This window comes from Hyperolius riggenbachi, chromosome 4 (assembly GCF_040937935.1).
Source record: "Hyperolius riggenbachi isolate aHypRig1 chromosome 4, aHypRig1.pri, whole genome shotgun sequence".
In the NCBI taxonomy this organism is placed as follows: Eukaryota; Metazoa; Chordata; class Amphibia; order Anura; family Hyperoliidae; genus Hyperolius; species Hyperolius riggenbachi.
Genome location: NC_090649.1, coordinates 192923291 through 192943536, shown reverse-complemented (window position 1 = coordinate 192943536; position 20246 = coordinate 192923291). Strand labels below are relative to the sequence as shown.

Here is a 20246-nt window from a genome sequence, read left to right as displayed (position 1 = left end):
GAGGACGGGCCGTGCAGCTTCTGGGCAGCACAATGGGACGTTAGACCGACATGGAACAGGTGAGATGTCCTCTATCTGCCTTCCACTGCACCTACGGCTACGGGATCCGTTGAAAAGGGCTTCTGAGCTGCCTGTATGAAAAGGGCTCCTCCATAGACATCAATGTTATTTCTGCAAATATGGGCTACAAGGTGGTGAAAAGGGCTCCCGAGTTTTGATATAGGTTACAAGCGGGCGCCCTTTTGTAGCTTATATTTTTTTTTCAGCTACAAGGGTTTCGGCTACAATAGGGCACCCCTTTGTAGCCCATATTTTTTATTCGGCTACAAGGCTTTAGGGTACAAGGTTTTTGATTCTGCTACAAAAGGGCACCCTTTTATAGCCGAGATTTTTGATTTAAGGGTGCAGGGGAGGTTAGGATTAGGCATCACAAGCGGGGGGTTAGGCACCACCTGGGGAGTCTTAGGGTTAGGCACCACCTGGGGGGCCTTAGGTTTAGGCACCACCTGGGGGGCCTTAGGTTTAGGCACCACCAGGGGAGTCTTTGGGTTAGGCACCACCTGGGGAGTCTTAGGGTTAGGCACCAAATGGGGGTCTTAGAGGTAGGCACCACCTAGCGGGTTAGGGTTAGGCACCATCAGGGGAGGGTTCTGTGTGAGAGTAGTAATAATCACTTTTCTTAGCTATATCTAGAGCCCTTTTATAGCCCAACAAATTTTGCCTATAACAGCATCCTTTTAAATAAACTAAAACTAGCTTTTTCGGCTACACCAGGTGCCCTTTGTAGATGAATTTGGCATATATGGGCTACGCCATGTGCCCTTTTTGTAACCGAATTTGGTATATATGGGCTACACCAGGAGCCCTTTTTTCCAGGAGCCCTTTTCAAATAGACGCATATATGGGCTACACCAGGAGCCCTTTTTTCCAGGAGCCCTTTTCAAATAGACGCGCACCTACTCTGCATTAAAAAGGGCAGTAGAAGAGGTAGTCCTCGGCGGTGTGACATCATCGCGGCAGGTCGGTGGGCGTTCGTATCGGCGGGTCGTTCAAAAGTCGGGTCTTTGTAAACCGGAGACTACCTGTACTTGGAAATCCGAAATCAGGAACTCGGAAATCAGAAACCGATCGGAAATCTGTAAAATCGGTAATCGGCATTGGCAGAAATCGGAATTTCTACAGAATCTGAAATCTACATTTCCGACCATTCCTAAACATAAATGATATTCTAATATTAGTAAAGCACTAATAACATTACCAATCAATTCTTCAATTGGTATACACAACACGCAAATTTCCTCACACCTTGTTTGTATGTACTCAGTTACACCTACCAGTTCTCAGCACCACAGCTCTGGCAGGACCTTGTGCTGTAGATTCTGTCCTTATAACCTCAGTTCCGCAGAACAAGACATGGCGTCTGTAATCTTCTCCACTGTACTGCTGCCAGGGCATTGTGTCATCTCCATGCGGTAACTGAGTTTTTGTTACAGGAATGCATTCCCCTAGGAAAATATAGAAAACTAGTAAAAAGGCCCACCCGTTAAAAAACAGGCGCTAGGTCACAGCCGCTACCCCCCGCAATGCGCGCACATACGCGTCCCGCTTGCTCGTTCCCCACCATTGTCTGAAGTATATACATACAGGGAGCTGCTTGTTTGGCAGTTGGAAATAGCTGTTATTTCCCACAATGCAATGAGAACCTCTGTGAACCACAGACTGCAAACTGTCAGATCCGGCCCTGTGTCCTAACTGCCCTAGCTGCGCACATGCTCAGTACAAAAAAGCCAGGGACACACAACCATTCAGTTGATGACGCAGAAAAACTTGCATTTTATTGTATAGGATAAGGAGCTAGAAACAGGCTTATGGTGGCCACTAATGATCCAATCTTTTTCATCCAATCTTACCATTTCTATCTAATATAAGGGAACTGCCTATAGTATCCAGTTAATATATTCCATCAGTTTACTCTTCTACTACATAGATTTGGTAAGATTGGATGGAAAAGATTGGATCATTAGTGGCCACCCTTACAGTCCAATTTCTAGGGGAAAAAAATAAAAACAAAACTGTTTTAATTTTGAATAATGTAGAAAGAGGATAGACCCTGTTTTGAATGTTTATTGCTTTCTGTATCCTTATTTAGGATAATTTTCAGTATATCCTGTCCCAGCAATACTTCAATAATTTAGTCCAACAGAGGCAGGAGCAGTAACAAATAAAACCTTTTTGTAGAATAAGAAAGAAATAGAATAGAAAGAAATAGAAATCCCATCAAAATTTGAATGCTGTCCCTTAGATTGTATTCCTGGACAATAATGGCTTCAGGGAGGCTGGTGTCCTATAATAATGCACAGATTTCAGTCAGATTTCAGCTTTTACCAGTTAAAGTGAACCCGAGTTGAAAACAAACTAATGAGATAAACAACTGTATTTATCCTCCTACTCCAAAAATGGCTTCCTTAGGTTTTATTTCATATTTAAACATTTACAAAGTAGATTGAATTTTTATTTTTGTCTCTGCTTAGTGGCAGCCTATTAAGTGTCCCTAAATGAAAATGCATGAATTATTGACCTTTTTTTCTATCTCCCCCTGCTCTCAGAAGTTGTATTCTGCCAGCAAAACTTTTATGGCTGCAATTTGCTTATCAGTGACACTTATTATATTCCCGACAAGGTACCAACAAGATAGAAGCTGACAATTCCATGCCTAGAAATGAACTCTTCAGGCAGCAAAATAAAACAAGTAAAACAGCCCAGTTATTAATATGTTTTGCACTGTACATAAACCTGTTTGTACACCTAAAAGCTAATTTATCAAGCCACATAAAAAATTCCTGGAAAACAATTTCCCAGAGTACCCAAACAGGTTTCCTCTGCTAAAACAACATGGATTCTGATTGGTTGATCTGGGCAACTGCAACACTGTTGCTCCAGTTTTGTTTGCACCCAAGCCTCACAGACATTGGAAATACAAAGATATACAGTTGCCAAGGTTTGTACCCTAGTGATATTAATAGGCACTTTCCAACAGTGTGTTAATACGTAAGGTGAATTTGCATTTTGTTATGCACATTAACACATAATTGCATATTAATTTATAAGGTGAATCAGCATTTTGATGTACATGAATACATAATTGCATATTTATACATACAGTGAATTTCCAGTTCAACATTAGGCTTATGAAATCAAAATTGTTGTTTATAATTTGGGTGGTACAATAAAGAATGCTTTGCTCTCTGAGGTTACCCACCTGTTAACATTCCTTCATTAATAATACATGTTCCATTGATGAGAATGGCATCACAAGACATGAAAAAGTTTTTACCAGACAAAATAATAACATCTCCAGGTACCAGATGACGGGATTCCGTTTGACTGCACTCTGGAAGGAAATGCAAATAATATTTAGAAACCTTAAATCAGTAAAAAAAACTGTACAAAGTCGTAACAATACATACATGTACCTACTTTACATACTTACTACTTTACATCATACTGCACATTCATACTTACATACATACTTTACATCATACAAACTTGACATTATATTGTTTACATTAGATTTTTAATAGTTCTATAATATCATTTATTCCCATATCTTGAATCAGGTGCGAACCGAGACTAAATTGTTTATAATCCCAAGTGATAGCATAAAAAAAATGAAAAGACCCTTCCCACTCTCCCCCACAAAAAACATATATGGACACATACACTTACAATCGGCAATAACATTTGGGATATTGTGCTAAAAGTGTATTCTAAAGCCACATACACATGCTAGATAAAATTCTTTGGAAACAACCCATTGTGATGAAATAGTTTGTTGAAAAACAGCTCTAGGGTAGTGATGAGTAGAAATGTCCCGAACGGTTCGCCAGCGAACGGTTCCAGGCAAATTTCGGGTGGTTCGCCTTCGCCGGCGAAGGCAAACTTTCTCGGAAGTTCAATTCGTCCCATAATGCACTATGAGGGTCAACTTTGACCCTCTACATCACAGTCAGAGGGCACATTGTAGCCAATCCGGCTACACTCAGCCCTGGAGCCCCAACCCCCCTTATATAAGGCAGGCTCGCCGGCCATTACACTCACTCGTGTGCCTGCAAATAGACAGACTAGGGCGAGCTGCTGCAGATTTTTTCTGCTAGGGAAAGATTAGTTAGGCTCTTGGCTTGACAGCCATCGGCCCAGTACCTAAAGGAAACCATACTGGCTACGATGGACATGGAGTCCCTGTACACGAACATTCCCTGTGATGATGGTATTGCGGCCTGTCGTAAATATCTTCAGGGTCAGGGCATACCAGTAAAGCCTATTGCTGGACTGATCAAATTCATTCTCACTCATAATTATTTCACTTTTGGACAGGACCTCTATTTACAGCAAATGGGCATGGAAATTGGTTCACTATTTGCACCACAGTATGCAAATCTCTTCATGGCCAAAATCGAAGAGGAATACCTCAATGCATGTCACATAAAACCCATGGCCTACTTCCGCTTCATTGATGATATTTTAATCATCTGGTCCGCAAGTGAGGATGATCTTCTCCAGTTCCACAGGAACTTCAATGCCTTCCATCGTACAATCAAATTGAAACTTACCTACTCTCACACAGAAATTAACTTTCTGGACACCACCATATACATCAGGGGTGACAACCTACAAACGTCTGTGTATCGCAAACCTACAGACCGTCCCACATACCTAAGATATGACAGTTTTCATCCCAAGCACATTAAGAACTCTATAATTTACAGCCAGGCCATAAGGTACAACCGGATTTGTTCTGACAGGATGGACAGAGACAAGCACCTGGATCACCTTAAGAACACTTTCATTAAACAAGGTTACAGTCCTCCTATGACTGAGGCCCAAATCAGGAAAGCCAGCAACATCCCCAGGACTGAACTCCTAAAATATAAGCAAAACCAGAAAGAGGATCGTGTCCCTTTGGTTGTCACCGACAACCCACACCTGGAAATCTTAAGAAGCATTGCTAAGGAACTTCATCCCATTTTGCACAAGGATCACAGACTGAGGAAGATATTCCCTAAACCTCCCCTCTTGTCATATCGGCAACCACACAATCTGAAACAGATGATTGTCAGGAGTTTTTTGAATAGGCCACAACAAAACGAAACATCACCCTGCTGACAAAAAAGGTGTGGGACCTGCAGACACATTTACTCCACTGACAGGTTAACGATACCAGGTTCACAACAGGAGTACATAGTACAAGGCACATTTTCCTGTGGATCCACCTATCTGGTATATCTGTTCATGTGTGCTAAATGCCCCAATGTTATGTACGTGGGAGAAACTGGACAAACTCTGTGCAAACGTATGAATGGACACAGGTACACTACTAACGATACCAAATCTGAACTCCCAGTTGCTACACTCTTTCGTTCCAACGGACACAGCATGTATGATCTTCGTGTCACTGCCCTGAAGGGTGGTTTCAAAACGTCAAATGATCGATTAATAGCAGAAACAAAATTTATAAACAGGTTCAAAGCAGTGGACAAAGGCTTAAATAAGTACAAAAACTTTATATAATATAGATATTTAATGCCAAACTCTTTCTCAGCCTATATAGCTAAACTTGTGAACTCAGATTTTACGATGCCTCTGTAACTGTCCAACTCCCAGGTCTGGTAACATGGTGTAAACAGGGATTCTTATCTCCACTAACAACCTTCCACTCCATTTAGATGTTCTGTTTCACTTAAGGCATCTTAATGACATGACATGTATTTATGCTTGAAAAAAATCTATGTACCCACTTTTGATGTTGCATGTATAAAGCTGTCTGTACCATCAGCCAGCAAGTATACAATAGTGATGCTCGAATACCCCTTTTTAAAATTCGAGTTTGGTCGAATTCGAATAGTAAATTATTCGAGGTCAGTCGAATATTCGAGTCGAATAATTTTTACTATTCGATTCGACCTCGGACTTCGAGCTCACTATTCGAGTCGGTATTCGAGCTCACTATTCGAGCTGACTATTCGAATTGGCCTTAAATAGCTTCCAACACTTGTTTTGAGGGTGAATGATGCAAGAAACATCTTTTTTTCCAAGTAACAACAGCAAGTGATTATGTTGGGATGTTCCTTTAAAAAAAAAGGTGGAAAGAGAAGTTGTGTCCTTAATTTTGTTCAGTAGTGTTACTGTATATACTTGTTCTTCTTCTTCTTTATCTTTCTTCTTCTTCTTCTAGATCTTCTTCTTCTATATCTTCTTCTTCTTCTTCTATATTGTCTTCTTCTTCTTCTTCTTCTTCTTCTTCATCATCTTCTTCTTCTTCTTCTTCATCATCTTCTTCTTCTTCATCTTCTTCATCTTCTTCATCTTCTTCTTCTTCATCATCTTCATCTTCTTCTTCTTCTTCATCTTCATCTTCTTTATCTTCTTCTTCTTCATCTTCTTCTTCTTCTTCATCTTCTTCTTCTTCTTCTTCATCTTCTTCATCTTCTTCTTCTTCTTCTTCTTCATCTTCTTCTTCTTCTTCATCTTCATCTTCTTCTTCTTCATCTTCTTCTTCTTCATCTTCTTCATCTTCTTCTTCTTTTTCATCTTCTTCATCATCTTCTTCATCTTCTTCTTCATCTTCTTCTTCATCTTCATCTTCTCCTTCTCCTTCTTTTTCAATATCGTCTTCTTCTTCTTCACGTATTTCTCTTTTCAATTTTTTTTTTAAAGAAATGCAGCTATTTTTGAGCGTAACAAATAGCTGGTGGGCGCACGCATGTTGGAAGCGCCATTGTATGTGCTCCCTGGCAGTGGAAACACAAAGACAGCAGGAGGTAAATTCAGCAGCAGGAGGAGGAGGATGAGTGTGTGGCAGCAGGCAGTCAATGAGGCAGGCAGCTCGCCGTGACATAATAGCCCTGGTACCTAGCGGTGATACCAGGGCTGTAAATAAACACAACAGGAGGTCCCAGACAGCGGTCGTGCAGCCCACATTGTGTCCAATACACAACTGGGACAACACAGTTTTCAACCCGGGCACCTCAGAAAAATTAAACCTTTTTTTTTTTTTTTAATGGTTTGTTTGGTTTTGGTTTTGCAACCAATATAGCTATTGTTTGACGTAATAGCTGGTGGCAGAGTGGCAGCAGAAGGTAATTCTGTGTACCCTGGCAGTGGGAAACACAGACAGACAGCAACAGCAGCAGGAGGAATGGAGGAGTAATGTGAGCAGCTATTGTTTGACGTAATAGCTGGTGGCAGAGTGGCAGCAGAAGGTAAATCATCTGTGTACCCTGGCAGTGGGAAACACAGACAGACAGCAGCAGCAGCAGCAGGAGGAGGTATGGAGGAGCAGTGTGAGTGTGGCAGCAGGTAGGCAGCGTGACATAATAGCCCTGGTACCTAGCGGTGATACCAGGGCTATAAATAAACACAACAGGAGGTCCCAGACAGCGGTCGTGCAGCCCACATTGTGTCCAATACACAACTGGGACAACACAGTTTTCAACCCGGGCACCTCAGAAAAATTAAACCTTTTTTTTTTTTTAATGGTTTGTTTGGTTTTGGTTTTGCAACCAATATAGCTATTGTTTGACGTAATAGCTGGTGGCAGAGTGGCAGCAGAAGGTAATTCTGTGTACCCTGGCAGTGGGAAACACAGACAGACAGCAACAGCAGCAGGAGGAATGGAGGAGTAGGCGAGCAGCTATTGTTTGACGTAATAGCTGGTGGCAGAGTGGCAGCAGAAGGTAAATCATCTGTGTAGTGTACCCTGGCAGTGGGAAACACAGACAGACAGCAGCAGCAGCAGCAGGAGGAGGTATGGAGGAGCAGTGTGAGTGTGGCAGCAGGTAGGCAGCGTGACATAATAGCCCTGGTACCTAGCGGTGATACCAGGGCTGTAAATAAACACAACAGGAGGTCCCAGACAGCGGTCGTGCAGCCCACATTGTGTCCAATACACAACTGGGACAACACAGTTTTCAACCCGGGCACCTCAGAAAAATTAAACCTTTTTTTTTTTTTTATGGTTTTTTGGTTTTTGGTTTTACAACCAATATAGCTATTGTTTGACGTAATAGCTGGTGGCAGAGTGGCAGCAGAAGAAGGTAATTCTGTGTACCCTGGCAGTGGGAAACACAGACAGACAGCAGCAGCAGGAGGAGGAATGGAGGAGTAGGCGAGCAGCTATTGTTTGACGTAATAGCTGGTGGCAGAGTGGCAGCAGAAGGTAAATCATCTGTGTACCCTGGCAGTGGGAAACACAGACAGACAGCAGCAGCAGGAGGAGGAATGGAGGAGTAGGCGAGCAGCTATTGTTTGACGTAATAGCTGGTGGCAGAGTGGCAGCAGAAGGTAAATCATCTGTGTACCCTGGCAGTGGGAAACACAGACAGACAGCAGCAGCAGGAGGAGGAGGAATGGAGGAGTAGGCGAGCAGCTATTGTTTGACGTAATAGCTGGTGGCAGAGTGGCAGCAGAAGGTAAATCATCTGTGTACCCTGGCAGTGGGAAACACAGACAGACAGCAGCAGCAGCAGCAGGAGGAGGTATGGAGGAGCAGTGTGAGTGTGGCAGCAGGTAGGCAGCGTGACATAATAGCCCTGGTACCTAGCGGTGATACCAGGGCTGTAAATAAACACAACAGGAGGTCCCAGACAGCGGTCGTGCAGCCCACATTGTGTCCAATACACAACTGGAACAACACAGTTTTCAACCCGGGCACCTCAGAAAAATTAAACCTTTTTTTTTTTTAATGGTTTGTTTGGTTTTGGTTTTGCAACCAATATAGCTATTGTTTGACGTAATAGCTGGTGGCAGAGTGGCAGCAGAAGAAGGTAATTCTGTGTACCCTGGCAGTGGGAAACACAGACAGACAGCAGAAGGGCAGTACACAGCAGCCCACTGTAGGTGTAAAATGTGTGGCTGCAGGCGACGTAATAGTCAAAGTGAACCAGGCTGGCTTAGTGAGCAGGAGCCAGGAGGTGGTAAAGGGTGGTAAGGCACATTAACGATGGTTCCGGCAGCCAGTTCATGTCCCCCTCTCGCCGACAACAGGGGCCAGGAACTCGCCTTCCACCCACGCCTGGTTCATCTTGAGAAACGTCAGTCTGTCCACAGACTTGTGTTGTGAGACAGACGTGAGCGTTTCTCGGTGACCACGCCACCAGCTGCACTGAAGCAGCGCTCGGACAGCACGCTGGAAGGGGGGCAGGACAGCACTTCCAGGGCGTACTGCGCCAGCTCGCTCCAGATCTCCATGCGCTTGACCCAATACTCCATGGGATCAACAGGGGCATCGCTGTCAAGCCCGCTGTACGACCCCATGTAGTCAGCCACCATGCGGGTCAGGCGCTGGCTGTGACCGGAGGAGGATGCTGCTGCATGCATCTCCTCTCTAGTCACTGCTGCCGGAGCCTCTACAGTCCTGTAGAGCTCGTGGCTGAGAGACAGCAGGTCTGTGGGGCGCTTGCTGCTGCTGGATGCAGGCACCTGCTGCTGCCTCTGTGCTGGCTGCTGGACAGTGGGGGTGGAAGGCTGGGGGAAGGCTTCCTCCAAGCGCTCAACAAGGGCCTGCTGCAAGCTCCTTATTTGTTGCGCTGGGTCTCCTCCTGCAGGCGGCAGGAACTGGCTCAACTTCCCCTTGAGGCGTGGGTCCAACATCATGCTGATCCAGATGTCCTCCCTCTGCTTCATCTGGATCACCCTGGGGTCCCTGCGCAGGCACGTCAGCATGTGCGCTGCCATTGGGAAGAGGCGGGCCACGTCTGCTGGCACATCGACGTCAGTGCTGTCCTCATCCTCCTCCTCTGCCGCCTCATCCTCTCTCCACCCCCGCACCAACTCAGCTGCGCTGTGCTGATCCCCCTCATCAGCAGCCAGGTCAGGGACCTCCACCAAGTCCTCCTCCTCCTCCCCCTCAGAGGTGGACTGCGCAGCTGGTTGCCGCTCCTGCTGGTCCAAGGCTGCCGCTCCCTGTTCCAGCAAAGCATTGAGGGCCCTGTTCAGCAGACAAACCAGGGGCACCCACTCGCAGACCATAGCATGGTCCCTGCTCACCATGTTTGTGGCCTGCAGGAAGGGAGCCAGCACTAAGCACACCTGCTGCATGTGCCTCCAGTCATCATCGGGGACGATGGACGGGATGTTGCTGGTCTTGTCCCTTCTCTGAGCTGCGGAAACAGTGGCCAGGGCAAGGTACTGTTTGACAGCGTGCCTCTGTTCAACCAGACGCTCCAACATCGCCAGGGTGGAGTTCCAGCGAGTCGGAACGTCAAGGATCAGCCGATGGCGTGGCAGATCCAGCTCCTTTTGCACGTCTTCCAGGCTCGCACAGGCTGCAGCCGAGCGCCGGAAGTGACGCACAACATTCCTTGCCGTTTCCAGCAGTTCGCCCATCCCCTGGTAGGTGCGCAGGAACTTCTGCACCACCAGGTTCAGCACGTGGGCAAGACAGGGGATGTGGGTCAGGTTTCCCCTGTCTATTGCGGCAACCAGATTGGCCCCATTGTCGGCCACCACCTCTCCGACTCTGAGGCCTCTGGGGGTCAGCCAAATCCTCTCCTGCTCCTGGAGTTTGGCCAACACATGGGTTGCCGTCAGCTTGGTCTTCCCAAGGCTGACCAAGTGCAGCAGCGCTTGGCAGTGGCGGGCCTTCACGCTGCTGCTGAGGCGGGGGGTTTGGCCAGGTGTGCCGGAGGATGGCAGAGGATCGGAGGAACCTGCTGCAGTTCCCCTGACCCTGCGGGGTGGCACCACCCACTGTGTTGCTGCTGCTGCTGTGCCCGCTGCTGCTCTCCCATCCTCACCCCCTTCCACCAAGCTGACCCAGTGGACAGTGAAGGACAGGTAGCGGCCTGTCCCGAAGCGGCTGCTCCAGGAGTCCATGGTGACGTGGACCCTTTCACCAACCGCGTGCTCCAGCCCTCGCTCCACATTGGCCATCACAAAGCGGTGCAGTGCAGGAATGGCCTTGCGGGCAAAGAAGTGTCTGCTGGGGAGCTGCCAGTCTGGGGCTGCGCAAGCAAGCAGCGCACGAATGTCGCTCCCCTCCTGCACGAGCGTGTACGGCAGGAGTTGGGAGCACATGGCCCGTGCCAGCAAGCCGTTCAGCTGCCGCACGCGACGGCTGCTGGGAGGCAGAGCCCTAACCACCCCCTGGAAGGACTCGCTCAAAAGGCTCTGGCGTGGCCTTTTGCTGACACGGGAATCAGCAGACACAGCAGAGGAGGCCACTGAGGACTGGCTGCCAGAACAGGCCTCAGTGTCGGCGGCAGGAGTTGCAGAGGGGGGAGGAGCAGTGCGTTTCCGCACTCCTGCTGGTGCTGCTGGAGGAGCAGGAGGGCGGGTGGCTGCTGTTGCTGCTGCTGCTGCTGAAGGCTGTGCAGTGATGGGTGTGGTGCCACTGCCAGCAGCAGATGCCTTCAGCCTCTGGAACTCCTCATGCTGGTGGAAATGTTTAGCCGCAAGGTGGTTGATGAGCGAGCTGGTGCTGAACTTTAAGGGGTCTGCACCTCTGCTCAACTTCCGCTGACAGTGGTTGCAAGTGGCGTACTTGCTGTACACAGTGGGCATGGTGAAAAACCGCCAGATTGGTGACAGAAACTTCCCCCTACGGCATGGAAGCGCTGCTGCCTGTCTCCCTGTGGTGGTTGGGGGGGGGGCTTGGGTGCGGCTGGTGGTGGTACTGGCTGATGCTGCTGCTGCTGCTGCTGAGCCTGAGACACCAGCAGGCTGTGGGACGCTGCCAATGCTTGCAATGATGCGCCTCCTTGCAAGGCCCACAAGCGCATCCTCCTCCTCCTCCTCAGAGCTGCTGAGGACGACATCCCCTGGAGGTGGTGGCACCCAGTCTCTGTCTGTCACCGGGTCATCATCATCCTCCCCCTCCTGAAACATGTCCTGCTGGGATGAGGACCCCCCAAACTCCTCTCCTGATGCATGGATGGGCTGCTTGACTGTCGCCACAGTCTTGCTGTCCAATCCCTCATCCCCCAAAGTGCCCATCAGCATCTCCTCCTCAAGATCGCCAACAACAGCAGACAATTTACTCATGATGCCTGGGGTCAAAAGACTGCTGAATGACAGGTCGGCGAGTGACGGTAAACTGGCCTCCTCCCCAGACCCTGCTGGGCGGCTGCTGCGAACAGGGGTGGTGGTGGTGGTGGTGGTGGTGGTGAGGGTGGAGGCCTCGGATGCAGAGCTGATGGCGGGCTGCTCATCCTCCGTCATGAGTTGCACCACAGTGTCTGCATCCTTTTCCTCAATGGGACGTTTCCGACCCGGCTGGAGGAAAATGGGAGCAGGTGCTACACGCTGCTGCTGCTGTGTCTCTGCAGCGTGAGTTGCAGATGCTCCTGCTGGGCGGCGCCCAAGGCGTCCACGGCCAGTGGCTATGGGAGGAATGTTAGCCACTGACGCTGCTGCTGCTGCTGCGGAACTGTGCATGGTGGCGCGCCCGCGGCCGCGGCTTGCCACAATGCTGCTCCCTCTCCTCCTGATTCCCTTGCTGCCCTTCCCCTTGCCCAAATCGCGCTGGCTGCCACTTCCAGACATCTTCAATGTTTTGGGCGTATAGACAAAAGTTTTTTAAAAGGGCGGGTGAAAAGTGGGGTACTTTAATGGAGTGGGTTGGTTGGTGAGGTGACTGAGTGAGTGTCCCCTAGTACAGTAAGTAAGTAGTAACAGTCAGGAAGTACAACTAGCAGTTACAATAATCAGTAGTAATCACAAGTAAATTTAGTGTGTGTACACTCAGACAGTGAGTGCACGCACGCAGGAGCTAGTAGCCTATGAACACAGTGACTGAGTGTCCTAGACTCCTAGTACAGTAAGAGTAAGTAGTAACAGTAAGTAGAACTAACTAATTACAATAATCAATCAGCGATCAGAAGGAAATGGAGTGTGGGTGGTGTGTGTACACTCAGACAGTGAGTGCACGCACGCAGGAGCTAGTAGCCTATGAACACAGTGACTGAGTGTCCTAGACTCCTAGTACAGTAAGAGTAAGTAGTAACAGTAAGTAGAACTAACTAATTACAATAATCAATCAGCGATCAGAAGGAAATGGAGTGTGGGTGGTGTGTGTACACTCAGACAGTGAGTGCACGCACGCAGGAGCTAGTAGCCTATGAACACAGTGACTGAGTGTCCTAGACTCCTAGTACAGTAAGAGTAAGTAGTAACAGTAAGTAGAACTAACTAATTACAATAATCAATCAGCGATCAGAAGGAAATGGAGTGTGGGTGTGTGTACACTCAGACAGTGAGTGCACGCACGCAGGAGCTAGTAGCCTATGAACACAGTGACTGAGTGTCCTAGACTCCTAGTACAGTAAGAGTAAGTAGTAACAGTAAGTAGAACTAACTAATTACAATAATCAATCAGCGATCAGAAGGAAATGGAGTGTGGGTGGTGTGTGTACACTCAGACAGTGAGTGCACGCACGCAGGAGCTAGTAGCCTATGAACACAGTGACTGAGTGTCCTAGACTCCTAGTACAGTAAGAGTAAGTAGTAACAGTAAGTAGAACTAACTAATTACAATAATCAATCAGCGATCAGAAGGAAATGGAGTGTGGGTGTGTGTACACTCAGACAGTGAGTGCACGCACGCAGGAGCTAGTAGCCTATGAACACAGTGACTGAGTGTCCTAGACTCCTAGTACAGTAAGAGTAAGTAGTAACAGTAAGTAGAACTAACTAATTACAATAATCAATCAGCGATCAGAAGGAAATGGAGTGTGGGTGGTGTGTGTACACTCAGACAGTGAGTGCACGCACGCAGGAGCTAGTAGCCTATGAACACAGTGACTGAGTGTCCTAGACTCCTAGTACAGTAAGAGTAAGTAGTAACAGTAAGTAGAACTAACTAATTACAATAATCAATCAGCGATCAGAAGGAAATGGAGTGTGGGTGTGTGTACACTCAGACAGTGAGTGCACGCACGCAGGAGCTAGTAGCCTATGAACACAGTGACTGAGTGTCCTAGACTCCTAGTACAGTAAGAGTAAGTAGTAACAGTAAGTAGAACTAACTAATTACAATAATAAATCAGCGATCAGAAGGAAATGGAGTGTGGGTGGTGTGTGTACACTCAGACAAGTGAGTGCACGCACGCAGGAGCTAGTAGCCTATGAACACAGTGACTGAGTGTCCTAGACTCCTAGTACAGTAAGAGTAAGTAGTAACAGTAAGTAGAACTAACTAATTACAATAATCAATCAGCGATCAGAAGGAAATGGAGTGTGGGTGGTGTGTGTACACTCAGACAGTGAGTGCACGCACGCAGGAGCTAGTAGCCTATGGACAGTGACTGAGTGTCCTAGACTCCTAGTACAGTAAGAGTAAGTAGTAACAGTAAGTACAACTAACTAATTACGATAATCAATCAGCGATCAGAAGGAAATGGAGTGTGGGTGTGTGTACACTCAGACAGTGAGTGCACGCACGCAGGAGCTAGTAGCCTATGGACAGTGACTGAGTGTCCTAGACTCCTAGTACAGTAAGAGTAAGTAGTAACAGTAAGTACAACTAACTAATTACGATAATCAATCAGCGATCAGAAGGAAATAGAGTGTGTGTTGTGTGTGTACACTCAGACAGTGAGTGCAGTGCGCACACGCAGGAGCTAGTAGCCTATATGAACAGTGACAGTGAGTGTCCCTACGGGTACAGTAAGAGTAAGTAGTAAGTAAGTACAACTAACTAACAATAATCTATCAATAATCAGAAGGAAATAGAGTGTGTGTACACACAGACAGTGAGTGAGTGCACACACGCAGGAGCTAGCTAGTAGCCTATAAACAGTGACAGTCAGTGAGTGTCCTACTCCTAGTACAGTATAACTACAATACTATTAGTAAAGGACAGCAGAAATACTGGTATAGATGAGAGAAATAAACAGAGGACAGCTGCCCACAGAGGCAAGGCCCCCCTGAGGCCTAAACCTGTAAGCTTGCAGCAGCTGCCTGTCTCTAATGTAACACACAAGCTACTAACTAAAATACAATGTCTAAATAACTAACAACAATATAGGTGTGTATAGGAGGTGTATGTGAGCAAAAACGCTAGGTAAATGACCACAATAGAGCTCTTGCTAAGCCAAAGCACAAAGGAGCAACTCTCTCTCTGTACAAGTCTCAGGCAAGCACGGAGAAACGGAACATGGCGGCCGCTATTTATAGGGTAGGGGCTGGCCAGGGTCCCCCTCTGTGATTGGCTGCCGTCAGAGGGCCTGGGAGCCCTCTGATTGGCTCTAAGGACATCAATCTGGGCTATGACGCTATTCGAGCTCGGTACCGAGCTCGAATAGCGCCGGTTTGCTCGAATAGCTCGAATAGTGAATGGGCTATTCGAGTGTACTCGGATAGCCCATTCGAATAGCTCCAGCTATTCGGAGCTCGAATACCGAGCTCGAATAGCTGAAAAAGAGCTCGAATATTCGAGCTACTCGAATATTCGAGCTCTGCTGAGCACCACTGGTATACAAGATTGTAAGCCCGACGAAGGCTGTAAAGTAAAATAAATTGTATCATCCTGATTTAAAACTTCCTGCTTTTTCCCATAAATACCTCAAAATCCTTGCAAGATCCATTGTAATTTATGCATCTGGATGACACTTATATTTGCAAAAAAAAATCTCTCTATCTCCTTCTGATTTTATGTTCTAACATAGTCTGTCAAAAGCAACAGAGTCTGAAGAAGGCTTACAAGCTGAAAGCTTACTGTTTTTCTTTTAAATTAGCCAATAAACTAGAGCTTGCATTTTACAGACAGGAAGTTTTGAATCAGGATAATGATCTTGATTTAAAACTTCCTGAACTCCAGCCATGCTTAGCTACTAAGATAAGGAATTACACACAGTGTTTCTCTCTCTCCTGCCTCTTCCCCACCCCTCGTTTGTAGAGTCATGCAACACAGGCTAGGGGCTGAAATTATTTGTCTGTGATCTGTCCACATAGGAGCAGCTTGGTAGCAAGTAAGCAAGCACTAGGCATGTCAGCAAACTAGCCAAGTACATCTGTAGGTATATTTTCTTTAAAGAGTAACTGTCAGGCTGCAGAAGCTAATTTAAACCTCTATTCTCCTGTGTTAAACAGTTTAGAAGGAAGCCAAAAAGCCATTAGTGAAGAATAAAATCTCAGTTACCTTTGATGTGTGCTTATCAGCAAGGCTGTTATAGACCCATAAGGACGCAAGCCGCATACTAAACTGCAAAGCATTCTGGGGCCCTCCCCTCGGCTGCTAATGAGACGTTACAGCAGCTTGTAATCAGTTTAGCGCGTAGCACTGATAAATCTCCGGGCAGAGTACACTGCAGGAGTCAGCTATTGTTCCTAGCCACATGGCTCATTAATATTCACTGCACACTGTGTTGTTCAAGTACGAGCTTATCTGTGATCAGGAAGCAGGCAGGACATGACGACACATTTGACAGAAAAACATGGAGCCTGCCATGAGCTGTCAGGAGCATCTATCTCTGCATATACTATATACAAATTCTGTGAAATCCAAACGTGGACAGTGAAATGCATATGTAATGTAAGTACAGCCAATCTTTAGCTACTGATATATGTGTTTATTTTCTCTGAGACCTTATACCTAACAGCTCCTCTTTAATAATAGCATCATCATTTCGACAATTGGTTCTGATCATTGCTGAAATAGTTTGGCTTGGTTTTATCACCTGAGTTAGGCAAAAAATATCTAAAGCTAGCCATACACACATCCATTTTGATCACCCAAATGGGCCCGCCAACCAGCCATGGTGCCCCCTTATTACCCATTTGCCCCACCAAAAAAAAATTTGAGGCTGGAGCCACCACTGGTCTTCTGCAATTACCTGATGGGAACTAAAACAGGTAATGCACAGACTCACATCTGCTGGAAGGTTTGTCTGAGAATGGTACGAAGACAACATATCAAATGATGAATCTCTGGGGTTGTATAAATTAATTAACGGCAGGTCAGTAACATGACTGGGTATTAAATAAAGAAAAAATCTGCCTACAATGAGTTTTTTTTAGAAGTAAAGATGGGGAGAGGTACACCACTCAGTCAAACACCGTGTGGGCAAATAATGAAACTATATGAGGATATCTTTATATAAAATTGAAAATAATTTGGGCATCATCTACAAATTATAATACCATTAAATATTTTAAAAATCCCATTAAATTTCTGTACACAAAGGAAAAGGTTGAAACCCAATATTGGATGGCTGTGATCTTTAGGTACTCAGGCAGCATTAACAAATAGACATCATTCTGTAATGTAAATTGTTGCATAGGCTCAAGAACACATTTGAAACCATCATTTGGACACAGCTCTTCACTGCATTCACAAATTAAAAAAAAAAGAAGCCATTAATAAACATGCCCCAGAAACACTGTCAGCTTCCCTGGACCCAAGCTTTAACCACTTCCTGCCATAGGCTGAATGGTTTGTATGCGCATGCGAGTGCACAAGTGTACACGCACACCTGCACTCTGATGGCGTATGTGCGGTTTAGCAGAATTGCTGGGCTTTTATAAACATTTTATTTGCACTAAAGTTGCACAAATAGGACAGTTATAAACTTCCATTTTGCAGGAAGTGGTTAAGATAAACAGAGATGAAGCGGAAATGAATTTGAAATTCTCGTTTGAATTCATGGATGTTTCATGGTGCAAGGTGAAGGATTGTCCATGCCAGCCTTTTTATCTGTGCAGTTCAAACGCTAGCAGTTTTTGATGCTATGTGCTCAAGATTAGGACATGCCACTGTAAAACTATAGTTATTGTTCCTCTCAGTTCCCAGTTACCACAAAATATCAGACCGGTAGTAAGTTCATAAAAGTACATGTGTCGGGAACCAAAAGGTGTAAGCATTATTAATCTATATTAGGCCCTCTGTACCATATACAGCACATTCACATAATTGATGCTTAGCAAGGGAAAATTCTATTTTCATCTTACCTTGATCTCTACCACTCACAGTCACCTTCATGTTATTATGAGCTTTGACCAAATTGTGTAGTTTTGAAGATTGCTGTAAAATTGAGAAATGTAAATGTACAATAACTCATCATTTTGATTGCAATGTAGAGCAAGAATCCTTGTGGAGAGGCAGGGAGAGCGATGTTACGATATCTTAGACCTCTGCTGAGAACGAATCTATTATCCAGTGGGGTAATGTTACAAGTTGGTAAATGATCTTAGGTAGATATTTATAGCTTACTTCATCCACTGTATGTATGCCCAGCATTAGAGGACATTTTTTACTGTTAAGCATTTTTAATAGATAGATTTTGATCAATCATTTCAAAGGTTATCCTACATCTTAATGAGCAGATGGGTGGGAGAAATGTGTGATCAATGGCTTCATGACTTTGTACTGTAAACTGTGGTTGTGATAGACTGTCCACTGCCCGAACTGCTTGCTAACATGCTTCACTTCTTACCTTGACTTTGGCACTTTTTCTATTATTTTCTCTTTCAGTCCACCACGCAGCTTGCATGACAAAGAGGCGCAGGTAAATTTTGGCACCCAATTTTGGCTATTCAAATATCAGTAAATTTACAGATATATGTTTGTAAATTGTAATTAGGATAGTCAAATATCAGTAAATAATACCGATAATTTACTACAACTTAACCCAACCCTGTTCTGACACAGAACCCTCCCTCTACCTATGCCTAACCTTAACTGACCCCCAGCTGATGTCTAACCCTAAATCCCGCCCATGCTTAATCTTAAAGACACAACCTTATGACTAACCTTAAAAACTCCCCCCTCTCCTGTTTATCAGCCAGGGGCACCCAAATTTCACACTCTTACCAATATTTTCTATGGGTGTTTATGGGGCTCCCAAATTTCTGTCATTAAAGGGCACTCAAATTTCCTGCTTCCCTCCACACATTGCTCATGCATGCCTTACGTCAGCTGAAGAAAGCGCCATTTTCGGAGTTGCCTCCATTTTTTCCTGAACTGCACTCTCCTTCCCTTCTTTTCCAACACTGACTGTGGGGCACAACAGCTTCTGTTTCCACCCTTCCCTGCATTACTCTCTTTTCCTTCCTTCGATCGAGCCACATAAACATTGTACAGTGGGCCTTTTCTGACATAATTTTCAATTTCTGGGCTTTTTCTATCCCTCTTTGATATCCTACACATATACACATATAAGGGCTTCCCTTTGCATTTAGCCAGTCATACTCTTTGCCTCCCTCTTACTGGATAGATACTTCTTTGCCTCACCATCATTGGGGCCATTGTTGATGCATTTTGGACCTGATCCAATTCACTTTTTCTACTAAGTGTTCTCCTAGGAGATAATTTTTATCTTCTGTTTCAAATAACTGTTTCATACCCCCCCCCCCCCCCCATAGGGTGTAAGCCTTTGGCGGGGTCCTCCCTTCCCTAGTGTAATGGTGGATTTACAGATGTTTTCATTGTTTTACAACCCTTTTAACATTATAATTCTACCATCCACAGGGCTCGTAGTATATGTGGATATATCACAGTGGTGTACTTGGTGGTATATAATACATTTAGCTATTTATGTGATATGGGACTTTAGCTGGTATTGCTGGTAGCAAAATCCAAAGGCCAATTCTCCATACTCATATTCCTCAACCATTCCTCTACACTTGATGCTCTCTATCATTTGCTGCTTCTGCAGACTCATCATCACTAAAAATCAAGGATCTAGGTTATTCCTGAAATGTCTGTAACATGTCCAATCATATTTAAAGGAGCACTATTGCGAAATTATCAAAAAAAAAAAAATATTTGCATAGCAAACACACGTAAAAGCTGATGGTAAAACAATTTGAAAAAGCAAATGGCACAAAAGTCATAAATATGTAAAGTACATCGAAAATTCTACTTTCTGATGGACTTTGGCAGAGCTCAATATGCCACAGGGCAGGAAATCTGAATCCATTAGAAACAAACAAGAGTATTTCACCTGAAGATGGAATGTTCTAACGTCCCCTACAGTTCCCTAACAGCAGCATAGCAACAAGAAAGCCCCACCAGAACTCTTGGCTCAGCCACAGATAGATCCCTTGTCTCAATACCCTTCCGGTCCAATCCACTGTGCTCCTGAGAAGTCCACACAATCCAGCTGGGTTGCGAGGAACCTCCTTCATCGTACTCCCATGGCTGGGAGCAGTCTGTGCAAATGCAGTTACAGTCTAAGGGTTGCACACACAATACAATGTTTTTAAATATCTGTTCAGTTTAAGAATTACAATCAATTTTTCTGACTGATTGT

General features: G+C 45.5%; 1 protein-coding gene across 2 annotated transcripts in view; it reads right to left on the bottom strand.

The window, feature by feature from the left end:
* LOC137571672 (probable cation-transporting ATPase 13A4) overlaps positions 1–20246 on the bottom strand; it is a 134589-nt gene that overhangs the window by 49636 nt on the left and 64707 nt on the right. For both annotated transcript variants that reach the window (XM_068281168.1, XM_068281169.1), the window contains exons 8-10: positions 17944–18016; positions 3260–3391; positions 1335–1505 (exon numbers count right to left, since the gene is read on the bottom strand). In XM_068281168.1, the coding sequence (XP_068137269.1) occupies positions 1335–1505; positions 3260–3391; positions 17944–18016 (376 nt within the window). The remainder of the gene's footprint in view (positions 1–1334; positions 1506–3259; positions 3392–17943; positions 18017–20246) is intronic.